General features: G+C 42.1%; 1 protein-coding gene across 3 annotated transcripts in view; it reads left to right on the top strand.

The window, feature by feature from the left end:
• The window catches only part of SLC24A2 (solute carrier family 24 member 2), a 133,825-nt gene that overhangs the window by 53,675 nt on the left and 66,634 nt on the right, over positions 1 to 13,516 (top strand). The window contains exon 3 of one of the 3 annotated variants that reach the window (XM_064176748.1): positions 12,944 to 12,982. The exons of the other annotated variants lie outside the window; for them this stretch is intronic. Coding sequence (XP_064032818.1) covers positions 12,944 to 12,982 — 39 coding nt within the window. The remainder of the gene's footprint in view (positions 1 to 12,943; positions 12,983 to 13,516) is intronic. 3 annotated transcript variants of the gene reach the window in all.

The following is a 13,516-nucleotide window of genomic DNA, read 5'->3' as shown; positions in this document are numbered from 1 at the left end:
GTACCTTACCTGCTTTAATGAAAATCACATGCAGTACATTTAATTATGAATGCCCAGCTTTGCTATGCAAATCCATACCACTTCTGACATGATGAGTTCACTTAATGCAAGAATGTTGGGTTCTTTTTAAAGGCTTCTCCTGATCGTTCAGTTTCCTGCAGCTTTTAGACTGAAGACAGCCCAGTGAAGCTGTGCAATTTTGAAAATAGCTTTCATTTCTTAATGAAAACTGGTAGCTGAAATGTATCAGATAGAGAGATGTGCCAGCCCGTGGAACAGAGGTGTCCATGATGGTCTAGGTTTCCATTGGCATTGTGTGCTGTCTCTGCCAAAGACATAGGAGAAAGAAAGGTAACAGGAAATTCCAAGGCATGATGAAAGTAACAGAGATGCTGAAAGAAAAATTATGAGAGAAAAGGACAGACGCAGACAAAGAATTTAGGGAGCAAGTATTGGCTTAAAGGAGCCCTTTGGCTCCTGCCTTTGACTCCTAAAGTGTTTTAGAGAAGCTAGACTTCAAGATTTTTAGTAGTGGAATGGGTTTACATAAAAGATGGATTATATTACTCTGCATTTGTCTTTCCAGTTGAAAGATCTTGCAGATTGTGATTTTTAACTGATGTACAAAATAGCATATCTCACCAAAAGTCTCTTGAGAAATCTCAGTGATTTGCAAAGAAGCTCACCTGGCAGCTTAGAGGTAAAGAAATGCTTTTGCTCTACACTGCAATGAGAAAAAGAAGTGGAAGGCAGATAGAGCCTGAGCTAGGGCTGCTTAGGCAGACTCTCACACTTGCTTGTGTCTGTGGTCTCCTACTACACCCCTTCACAGTTCTATCCTCCCAAACTCCTGAGCATGTTTATCCTAATGTCTTACTCTATTTGATTACACTGGAAGTTATCATTGGAGTTGCAGATTTACCTTAAATATTAGAAAGCTGTTCCAGGAGGACCAGGCCTTGCATAAGAGAGCAACAGTACCACTACTTGTGTGTATGGCAGTGGGTTACCTGCAGGCACCAGGTTTGTAGTATGAAAGGCAGTGTGAAATAGCAGACTGATGAAGGAAGGTGAGGACAAAGATTTTTCGGTCTGTCCTTTGCTATGCTGTGTAGGACACAGTTTCCCAAATGAAGCATCCAAACACTGGGAAGCCAAATGGGAAAGGTCTGATCTAAGTTCTTGATGTTCTAAGTCTGCAATTAGAAAGGGTGCCATTAAGGTCTTTCTGCCTCAATACCACCTTTGACTCAAAAGGAGTTAAAAGTAACTTGGCATGTGCATGCTATAGATGCTCCAGAACACATGTCTGGTGATCTCCATAATCCCAGTGGGCAAGGATGTGCTTGATTTCAAGGCACAGAGCTTCTCTTTCATCTTAATGCAATGCAGAATGTTGTAGAAAAAAAAATATTTAAAAGACAGAAGGAATCAGAGTAGGACAGAAGTTGATGTGGCCTTTTCTGTGATTCTGTGAGAACAGTTTGTTTTGCTTTATAATTGTAGATGAAAATTGGAAATTCAGACTTACTTTTCTATCCACATCTCTATCAGGATCACTTGCAAAATAGTCTTGGTGTCTTACCTGCAGGCTGTTCCATAAAATTCCTTTCCTGTTTCTTCTTAACAGTTTTTTCTCTCTACCATTTCTTACCCCCTCACTAAGCATAAAACAACACCTTAGATTACATTTGTGTGTTTCAGGTCATCAGAAATCAAAAGATCACAAAATATGTGTGGTTGGAAGAGACCTTCAAAATCATCTAGTCCAACCTTTGGCCCAGTACTGAAAGGTGAACACTAAACCATGCCCCTAAGCACTAGGTCCACATTCTGTTGCAACACCTCCAGGGATGGTGACTCCTCCACTGCTCATTCCCATGTTAGATAACCCTTTCAGTGAAGAAGTATTTCTTAACATCCAGCCTGAACCTTCCCTTCCTTGTGATCAAGGAGCAAAAGCTGGCCCTCCCTTCAGGTTTTAGAGGGCTATAAGGTCTCCCCTCAGCCTCCTTTTCTCCAGATTGAACAACTCCATCTCCCTCAGATGCTGCTCACAGAACTTGTGCTCTTCATAAGCCTTAATGCCCTTCTCAGAAGGACTTAGGAGGGAGTGGTCAAAATAGCTGAGAATTACTATCTGAAGGATGAATATGGAGGCAGATGGTATTCAATGTCAGTTATTAAGATAATGAGCCTGAAATACTCTTGAGTCAAATATGCAAAATTAAAGCACTTGCTTTTAGTAATGCTTTGCTTTGTCTCAGACTTGAAGTCTAGTTTCCCATTTTTAAGTTGAGAAAGTGTGATATAATCCAGGTAATGAGTCAATAAAAAATTAAACCAACATATTTTCACTAGTTTTCCTTTTACAGTGTTGAAGAATCAATCTAATATTTGACTGGATATTAAAAGTGCAAGTGGATCATGTGCTTTGTTTGCATTTATTGTCACATAACCTTGTAAACTCATAGGTTTGGACCTATTAAGGGTGTAAATGGCCCAAAGCTTTAAAAACTGCTTGATGTTTGTCAGCTAACAAAATGTTGTGAGAGGTACTTTTTGATTCCTTACCTACAGCTATCAGAGATGCTGCTCTGAGACTTTCTGTGTCGTAGTTTATTGTAATAAGCATGTGTATTGTGCTCAGTGAGAGATTCAAAATCCAAAGAGTGTATTTAATTGTTAAAAAGAAGGCAGTGGTACCCAGCAGCTGCCTCCAAAACAATCATCCCTCTTCATCAGAATTGTTTTATATTCCTAGTTCATAGGTGAAGAAATGGAATAATGAAAGAAAACTGCTAGATTTTGCATATTAGGCTGGTGCAAAACTGATGTTCACAGTCCCTGCAGCCTGGAACTGTACTCCCAGCAAGTGAGGATTCTACATTTTAAAGCACAGCTATTTGAAACATTTCACCTTAAGCATAATCCTGATATAGCGTGACAAGGCTTTCCCTTTGTCTCATTTAAGGGACAGTGTTCTACATCTATTCTCTCTTCTTCTGACACAGTGGGAAACATCAACTATTAGCAATTCTCAATAGGCTTTCTCAATATCATTCATTATTTTATATGACCTCCTCACATTTGATTACATTCTTGCAGTAACTATCCTGAGAGCTAGATTTGGTTTGAGTTTCTGCCAGCTGACAATAAAGTTGTCAGAGATATTGGTGTCAAAAGTCACCTGAAGGGGATGGGCAGCCCTGAAATAAGACATGTAAGTGAGCAGAGCTCAGTGGAAAAGAAATGTGAGTGACCAGGGCAGCTGTAGAAGCACTGATTCAGCATTTTCTTCCTAGAGGCTGTGAAGACTAGCTTCTCCTCTGCACCTGAAGCTGCCCATGTCCCTCAGGATTTTTCAGGGCACTGGAGGCAGAAAGGCAATGAAACTGCAGTCTTTTCACCCCTGTGATGAATCATCTTAGTGTACCCAATCCAATGCAGCTTTGTACAACGAAATTAATTTGGTAGTTGCAGGCTAGTGGAGTATCATTAAGCACTATCAGACACTCCTCTCTGGGAATTACTGTGACTACTTTTAAGGCAAACTCTAAAACCTTTGTAACCTGAAGCAGACCCTTTGTGTATTTAGATAATCAGAAATCCTATTAAATGCTTTTTGTACTGAGTTATTACTATGTTCATGCTTGATTGAGTTGTAAGAAATTATAAGGAGGCATCTCCTGTTAGTACTCTCTATGGTGTAGTTGGAGTTCATCTGAAAACCTACCTAGCCCTTTGCCCAGGGCAGCTCGGTTTTGTTTCTTAGGTGATTTTAATTTAGATGTATTTTAAATTTTGTGAAGTTCATCTTGGAGCACTGCCTGATGCTTTCCCATGTTACATTGCTGATGAAGTGGTAGCATATTAAACAGCATATTAACCAAGTCCAGGTATTTTAAAGCTAGCCACATAAATCCATACTGAAATACTTAAAACTGTCACTTGGGAACAAATGTTCTGTGTGCACGAGTGTCTAATGACCACTGTATGTACCTAGCTTTAGGTCTCCTTAAAAGTTATATAGACATACAGAACTGTGGTGCTAATCTGTATGATTTACAAAATAGCAAAAGGTGACTTCATTGACAAGTCCTGAAATGAGGATAAGAGCACAACTTAAAACTGCATAATTAGTTCTGACACTAAGGTGATTAAAAACTCCTCAAGTCCTTAAGCTTGAGTTATTACATTACCATCCTAAGCCAAAGATACCTGACTTTAAGCAAGTTCAGAGAAGGTAAGAGACATGGGGCAGACTGACTTTCTTGCACATGTTGAATAACTAGATATCTTATGACTGATCCTACAGGCTGACCAGGAGTCCTGTTTTGTATAATATTATGTGTAAAAATCTGGAATTGAATCATTAACATCTGATTTAATAACTGATACCTTAAACCATCCATTTGTCACTGCTTCAATCAGCTAAGATGCGTCTACTCTGAACATTTACAAGGATTCACTATAGATGTGCACATTAGAAAATCACAAAATCAATCACAGAATGTATGTGGTTGGAAGACATTTGAAGATCATTCAGTCCAACCTTCAACCTAGTACAGAAAGGTCAACACTAAATGATGTCCCTAAGCACCAGGTCCGCATGCTGCTTGAACACCCCCAGGAATGATGACTCCACCACTGCCTTGGGCAGACTATTCCAGTGTTTGATAACCCTTACAGTGAAGAAATATTTCCTAACATGCGGCCTGAACCTCCTCTGGTGCAGCTTGAAACCGTTTCCTCTAGTCCTGTCACCTGTCATCAAGGAGAAGAGGCTGACCCCCTCCTGGCTCCTAACTCACTTCAGGTAGTTGTAGAGAGCAATGAGGTCTCCTCTCAGCCTCCTCTTCTCTAGACTGAACAACCCCAGCTTCTAAAGACACTCCTTGCAAGCCATCCACTAGGCAGGTCACCTTACTGTAGAAGGAGATTAGATTAGTCAGACAGGACCTGCCTTTCATAAACCTATGCTGGCTGGGCCTGATCACCTGCTTGTCTTGCGTGTGCTGGGTGACAACACTCAGGAGGATCTGCTCCATACCCTTTCCTGATACCGAGTTCAGACTGACTGACAGGTCTGCAGTTCCCTGGGTCATCCTTTTGGCCCTTCTTGTAGATGTTCACCACATCTGCTAGCATTCAGTCAACTGGGAGCTCCCCAGTTAGCCAGAAGTGCTGGCAAACAATGGTGAGTGTCTTGGTGATCTCATCTGCCAGCTCCTTAAGTACCTTTGGATGATCTCATCTGGTCCCATAGACCTGTGCACATCTGAGAGGCACAATAGGTTGCTGATCATTTCCTCCAGCACTGTGGGGGCTGCTTTCTGCTCCCCATCCCTGTCTCCCATTTTCAGTGACTGAACCCTCAAGGAGCAACTGGTGTCACTGACAAACACTGTGGCAAGAAGTGCCACCTGAGTCTTGTCCTAGATCACCAGGTTCCCTGCCACACCCAGTAGTGCGTAGACATTCTCCCTGCCTCTTCTTTTACTGTTAAGATATTGATAAAAGCATTTTTTCATATCTTCAGTGACACTGACATGATTGAGTTCTAGTTGAACTTTGCCCTTTCTACTTTCCTCCTTTCATATCCTTGTAAGAGCCTTGTACTCTTCCTGAGCTGCCTGCCAGTAGAGTTTCCTTTTCTTCCTTAGTTCTACCCAAAGCTCCCTACTTAGCCAGGCTGGTCTTCTGCCCTGCCAGCTCATTTTCTGATGCACAGGGACAGGTTGTTCCTGTGTCTTGAAAATTTCCCTCTTGAGGAATGTCCAGCCTTCCTGGATTCCTTTGAACTTCAGGACTACCTTCCAGATTATGCCATCAACCAGCCTCCTGAACAAGTCAACAAGGATGTAGTTCTACTGACTGTTGACTTCCCTCCTATCTTGGCTAAAAATTGTAAACTGCACCATCCTGTGGTCACTTTGTCCAAGATGGCCACCAGCCTTTATATTTCCTTCTAGTCCCTCTCTGTTTACAAGCAGCTGGTCTAGTGGAGAGCTGAGTAGAGCAGTAGTAGAGAATAGTAAAGCAGCTGTGTTAGGAAGTCATCTTCCACATGCTCCAAGAACCTCCAGGACTGTTTCCAACAGATACCTGGTAAGTTGAAGTCCTTCAGAAGAACAAGGGTTAGCAATTCTAAGACCTTCCACAGACACTTGTAAAACACTTCATCAGCTTCCTCATCCTGCTCGGATGGTCTGTAGCAGACCTCCATCTTGACTTCTAACTTGTTAGCCTTTCCAATTCTTACCCACAAGCATTCAGCTCTGTCATCACTGTCATCATTGTGCTTGAGACAGCTGAGGCCTTCTCAACACACAGGCCCACCCCACCACCTGTCCTTTGCCTGTGCCCTCTGTAGAGTCTACAGCCATCCAGCACAGCAGTCCAGAGATGGGATTCATCCCACCATGTTTCTATCAGGGCAGCATTATCGTAGTTTTCCTGCTGGATGGTAGCTTTGAGCTCTTCTTGCTTGTTCCCCATTCTCTGTGCCATTGATGTGCTTCAGCTGGAGCAGTTTTTTGTGAGGTAGGTGTCAACTTCTTGATTGCCCCCAGGCTCTACCATGACTCCTAGCTCATCAGTGGTCCTCATATCTGCCTTATCACATGGCCCACTGTCCCCTATCTCCCCTGAGATAACAGTGAGACCATCACAGTGTCCCACAAGTGTTCAGGTCTGTCTCCAGGGAGCCTAGTCCTTTCTCTTTCACTCTTCTGATCAGGTTTAAAGCCCTGTCAGTGAGCCTGGCCAACTCCCATGATGAAGCCCTTCTCCCCTTCTGGGAGAGGTGTACCCCATCTGCCACCAGCAGGTCTGGCATCATGTAAATCCACCCATGATCAAAAAACTCAAAAGTCCTGCTGATGACACCAGGCTCAAAGTCTGGCATAAAGAAGCAACTAATCTAAATGAACAAAGCCATTCTGGTTTGCCCAGGCCTACAGTTTTCACATCAGGTGCCTGTTGTAAACAAGCAGGTGTAAATGCAGCCAGGTGGGTATCTTTGGAAACTCAAGCTGAATTTGATAAATTCTTTGTTTTTATAAGTAAAGCAAGCTTACATCTTAAATTTGATTTTGGATATGGTTCTTGTGAATCATAGTTATTTTCTTCAAGTCTGCTTCTTCAGGTGAAACTCCCTGAATTACTGTACTTCTGGGAAGGGGGAAGGTGAAAGGAATGAAGCAGGCAAAGTGAAAGAGAATTTTGATTTATTTTCCCTGTATTGTGCTTATTAAAGAGTTTTCCTTCACTCTTTTAATAGAATCCAAGATTCTCAGTATACAGACTCAACTCAGGTAACAATCTACTGAACACTAGTACCATAGAATCATAGAATCAATCAGGTTGGAAGAGACCTCCAAGATTATCCAGTTCAACCTATCCAACCAAGATCATCCAGTCCAGTCCTATCTAATCAGCTAGACCATGGCAATAAGTGCCTCATCCAGTCTTTTCGTGAACAGGTACAGAGGTGTTCTCTCTGTGAAGAACTTCCTCCTAATATCAAGCCTATACCTCCTCCAGCACAACTTGAGACTGTTCTGTTGCTGGTTGTAAGTACTAATATGTAATCCTTACCATCAGTTTACTGTAGCGTAAATATGGATATCATAGAATGCTTTAGAGAAGAGATTGGACATTAGGAGGAAGTTCTTTACCCTGAGGACAGTGGAACACTGGAACAGGTCACCCAGTGAGGTAGGCCCCATCCTTTGAGATATTTAAGGTCAGGCACGATGGGGCTCTGGGTGACCTGATCTTATGGAGTATGTCCCTGCTGACTGCCAGGGTGTCAAAGTATCTATCTTTGAAGGTCCCTTCTGATCCAAACCATTGTATGGTTCTGTGATTTAAGGTCACCTAGTCCAACCCCCACCCCACAGTACACAGGGATATCTTTAACTGGATCAGGTTGCTCAAAGCCCCATCCAACCTGACCTTGAACTCTCTCAGAGACAGGGCTTCTACCATCTCTCTGGGTAACCTATGCCATTGTTTCAACACCCTCATTGTAAGAAATTTCTTCCTTATATCTAATCTGAATCTACTCTTACTTTGTTTAAAGCCATTACCCTTTATCCTGTTGCAACAAGCATTGCTAATAAATTGTCCCATGTTTCTTAGAGGATGTCTTTGAGAACTGAATTGCAACAATAAAGTCTCCCTGGAGCCTTTTCTTCTTCAGGCTGAACAACTGCCAGATCTCTCAGCCTGTCCTTATAGGAGATGTGCTCCATCCTTTAGATCATTTTTGTAGCCCTTCTCTGGACCTACTCTAACAGGTCAATGTCTTTCTTGCATCGAGGGACCCAGAGCTGGACACACTACTCCAGGTGAGGTCTCACCAGAGCAGAGCAAAGTGCCAGAATCACCTCTCTCAACCTACTGTACACTATTGATGCAGTCCAGGATGCATTTGGGCTGCAGCACACATTGTTGGCTTGTGCCCAGCTTTTCATCTGCCAGTACCCACAAGTCCTTTTCCACATGGCTGCTTTCAATAACATCATCCCACAGCCTGTATTGGTAGCTAAGGAATGCCTTGACCCAGGTGTAGGACCTTGCAAGTGGCTTGTTGAACCTCATGAAATACACACAAGGCCACTTCACCGGCTTGTTCAGGTTCCTGTGGGTGATATGCTGTCCTTCTGGAACATAACAGTACCACTCAGCTTGGTGTTGTCTGTGAACTTGCTAAAGGTGCACTCAGTCCTTCTGTCTGTCACTGATGAGGACTTCTGAGAGGCACTGCTTGTGACTGGTTTCCATGTGTCAAGCCATTGAGCACTAGCCTCTGGATGCGGCCATCCAACCAGTTCATTATCCATCAAACTGTCTTCAACAGTCTATCCATCAAATCTCTTCAGCTTAGAGAGAAGAGTATTGTGGGGAATGGTGTCAAAGGCTTTACACAAGTCCAGATATATGACACCTGTTTCCTTTCCCTTGTCCACTGATGTAGTCACTTGATTGTAGCGTGCCACTAGGTTGGTCAGAGAGGACTTGCTCCTGGTGAAGTCTCAAATAACTTTCCTTTTCTTCATGTATAGCTCCTAGGGAGATCTGCTCCATGATCTTCCCAGGCACAGAGGTGTGTCTGACAGATTGATAGGTCACAGGATCCATCTTTCTACTCTTTTTTAAATGAGTGCCGTCTTTCACTTCTTTCAATCACCACTGATATACACCACCAAATATCGTGGAGTGTGTCTTAACAACTACATCAGCCAATTCATCAGGACTCTGGGATGTATCTCATCAGATCTCATAGACTTGTGTATGTTCAGGTTCTTCACATACTCAGGAACCTGGTCTTATCTAACAGTGTACTAGATTTTGGGCCCTGATCCTCAACTCGTGGTCCATTATCCTGGGAGGTGAGAGAAGAGAGGTTGCTGGTGAAAGCTAAGGCAAGACAAATGTTGAGTACTTCATCCTTCTCCTGTCTGTTGTAAGAAGCTTGCTGTTCTTGGTGATTGCAGGAGTACACTTTCTTTAACTTTGCTTTTCTGGTTGATACATCTGTAGAAACCCTTCTCACTGTTTTTTGTATCCCTTGCCAAGTTCAGCTCTGGCCATGTCCTGGCCATCCTGCCCCCACACATACAAATATTTGGGCAGTGGCCCTATACTCTAACCAAGACACCTGTCCCCAATTCCACTTCCTGTACATTTCTTCCTTGCCCTATAATTTCACCAGCAGCTCTCAACTCAGCCATGCTGATCTCTTCCCTTTTATGCCTGATTTCTAAAATTTCTTGGAATCAAGAGCTCTTCCACTCTTTGGAAGCATTCTTAATGATTTGCCAGCTCTATTCTACTCTGTTGATACAGAATACTGCTTTCCAGGGTGTCCGATTGACAAAGTCCTTGAGGAGCTCAAATTTTGCTTTCCTAAAATTTGGGGTCTTGACTTTACTCCTCACCTGACCCTGTTCCTCAGCACTGTGAACTCCCTGTCTGCTGCAGCCTCAGCTGCCTCCAATCTTGACATCACTCATGAGCTCACTTGCATTGGTGACCATCAGGTCCAGTATCAGGTCAATTCTGATATGGCTGTCTACTATCTGGCCTAAGAAGTTATCCTCAGTGGTCTCAGGAGTCTCCTCAATTACCTACAGCTCACTGTGTTAGTTTTGCAGTACATCCCCAAGAGGATGAGGGCATGCAAGCACAAAACCTCTTGTAGCTGCAATAAGAAGGCTTCATCAGCAGACTTCTCTTGATTGAGTGGCCCATGGGCACCAGCCAAAAGGTTCCCTTTGTTGCCTTGACTGCGTCAGTTTCCTGCCTATGGCTATTCTTCAGGACCAGCTACCCAAACTCTTACACTCTTGCTTCTTCATAACAACATTCCTGCAAGCAGTGAGCTCTCTCTGATTCTGGTTTTGAAATACATAATCTTTATTAACATCTTTCATGAATAAGGATATTCAGAATCAAATATCTAGGGCTCTTTATAGATACTGTTCTTCATTTGAGCATCATGATGCTCTTTATTTTATAGGAAAGCATGAGATAACTCTCCACATAGTTACTGAGGCATCATCTCTTGCATGAATTACTTCAGGAACCTGTTTCTCAAGGAAATGCACTCCAGACAAGCCAAGGAAGATGCCACTCTTAATCAGTGGTGAACTTAGATCACTAAGAAAAAGAAAAGTGTGACAAGGATACCATAGACTCCTTCTTCAGAGGAAGTAGTCATGTCTCTCGATTCTCCATGAAATACAATACTTTTAATGACTTTAGCACAGATGTCTTGAATACATGATCACCAGTACAAACCAGAGGACGGACTCTTAGATGCTGCTATGGCATGCAGAAGAATCAAGAAATATTTTGGTGAACTCTCTAAAAAAAAAATAGTGGACTGTCTCATGATTAATCTTTCTATAGTTCTGGTAATATAATAACGGGTTGCACACCAGATACTTTTGATTAAGACAGTGTACTGAAATGCATTACTGTAATTTTGCAGAGATATAATAAAATCATGGTTTCAAAGAAATGTGGTTGCAAAAAGATGTTTCTTTTTTTTTACCAGTAATTTCTTCAGAAACTTACATAATGCAAGCATGACATGGAATTTCCATCTCTTTCTGATCCCAAGGGAACTAACATGTAACAGTTGTCATGATTGAAGAGAAGAGAAAACTTATCTTTGCAGGAAGATAAGTTTTCTTGAAGGACATTACTATTGAGTACATTAAAAATATATAGTGTTTACTCTCAGTGTGAAGAAACACAACCATTTTTAACCTTGGACCAGTTTTCAGTTGTTGGTTTAAATTAAAAGGTTGTATGTGATTTCTGAATATTAAATACTTCTGCGAGGGAAAAAATATAATACTTGGTATACTCTGTCCTATTTTAATTAGTACTTAATGACTAGTGTCGTCCCTGGGGGTCTTCAAGAAAAGACTGGATGAGGCACTTAGTGCCATGGTCTAGTTGATTGGTTAGGGCTGGGTGATAGGTTGGACTGGATGATCATGGAGGTCTCTTCCAACCTGGTTGATTCTATGATTCTATGTGTCAACTTTTCTTCCTCATGATAAGTAGAATGACTAGAAAACGAATGTGGTTTTATCACACAGCTTTTGTAATGTCACAGAAAACACATTCCATGTCGAAAGTTTGGGGTTCCCATTTAGAATAAGCATTAGTTCTGTTAAAGAAACAAACAAAACTCTTGGCTACAAATCAGATCCAAAATCTTACATTTGCTTGTTTTCAGTGCAGATTTTGTTCTCTTTCAGAAGTATTTCCTGGTTATGTGTTCTGCTGCTGTCATTTTAGGGATAGGATAAAGGAAGCATAAATCATCTTCAGGATACATTAAAATCCATTCATTTCCACTCATTTTCTTTCATGGCAGAGCAGCATGTGCCATGTTGCATGCCCTTAACCAGTGCTGCCACTTTGGGCTGGGAGTTGTTAATCGCAAACACCTTTCCCCAATGCCCCTCCCCCCCCCATTTTTTTCCCTTCCCTAGTTCCATTTTGCAAAGTGCCAAGACAATATTACTTGTGTTTTAAGCGTTTATTGAATAGTTGGTGTCCTGCTTTAAGCTTCCAGGGCCAAACCCCATGGGACAGAAATGTAAGTTACTTCTCTTTCCTGGCTTCTGCTTCCCACATAGGAAAAAGATAGGCAGGGGAAGGTGAAAGGGGTAACAAAATGACTTATGCAGAATTGGAATTAAAAAAAAAAAAAGAAAAAAATTAAAGTATTTAGGATAAAGGGAAGGTACAGAAGTGTCAGGGGAGGGGATATCTGCATAAAGATATATCAAAGACCAGAATCAGCAACAATTAGGCCCAGCCACATCACAAATCAACTCTTAGCTAGCACAGAGCCCCCCACTGTGCAGCAAAGGCGAAAGGCAAAACAAAGAGAGAGCTCCCTAGTCATTTTTGCCCCTCAAATAGAGGGTGAGCAGTAAAGGAAAGGGAATAACATGATCCAGTGCCTCCCCCTGGGTGAGATTTTCCCACTAGGATCAGTTTTCACTGCAGAGTCCATCAGTTAAACCTTAACCCACAATGGCTGATCTGTCCTGAGTTTCTTACCACCGTTAGTTTTTCAGTCCTCAATCTTTCAAACTTGTTGATGTACAGAGAGTTTGCCTCCCTACAAAACTTGTATGAAGTGAACATTATGATCTTCATCTGGCTGCCGTGTGCCAGGTCCTGAAGTTACAACAGTTCATGTTTGAGAAACTGACAAGACTCCTGCAGCACTGCAGTGTGAGTTACTTTGTTGTACTTGATCGCTAGAATGGTTTAATTGGAGTGGTTGGCAAACCTGTCACACCAGCATTCATAGGATGAGATATCTGTGGTGTTTTTCTGCCTTTCCATTCTATGCATGCCCCATCTGACACTCTCTTTGTTCTTCTTCCCATTCATGCAGTCACCTAATGCTGGCGACAAGGATGACCAAACACTGACGGTAGGCAGAAATTAGTATGTGTCTCAGCATTTGTTCCTCAGGAGGGTGGTGAGACAAACCTTACTTAGGTTTGGCACCATCAACGTTTTTCCAGATTACTGGGATTTCTTTCCCTCTTCTATGCTGCTATAGCATTTATAGGATTTATTTCCAAAGATAAAATGACACAGAGGAAGAGGATGGGTTTGAAGCAGAAGATGAGAGCACATAAGGGTGTGCTTGGGTAAAAGAAAGGCAAGAGAGTGGTGAAGTTTTGAAATAGATTGTTCAAGGCGGTGGTGGAGTCACCATGCCTGGGGGAGTTGAAGAAGCGTCTGGATATTGCGCTTCAGGGCATAGTTTAGTCTTCCTGGTAGCCGGGTGATGGTTGGACTCGATGACCTTCAAGGTCTTTTCCAACCTTCTTGATTTTAATGATTAATGATTTTTAAATGGTGAAATAATTTTCTTGTTCAGTTTCTGTGGTTTTTTTTTCCCATAATTTAAAAAGATTTAGTGTCTATCAATTTTTATTTTATGATTATTTATTTATTC

Source organism: Pogoniulus pusillus, chromosome Z (assembly GCF_015220805.1).
Source record: "Pogoniulus pusillus isolate bPogPus1 chromosome Z, bPogPus1.pri, whole genome shotgun sequence".
In the NCBI taxonomy this organism is placed as follows: Eukaryota; Metazoa; Chordata; class Aves; order Piciformes; family Lybiidae; genus Pogoniulus; species Pogoniulus pusillus.
The sequence above is the reverse complement of the archived record's forward strand: the minus strand, read 5'-3'. Positions and strand labels throughout refer to the sequence as shown.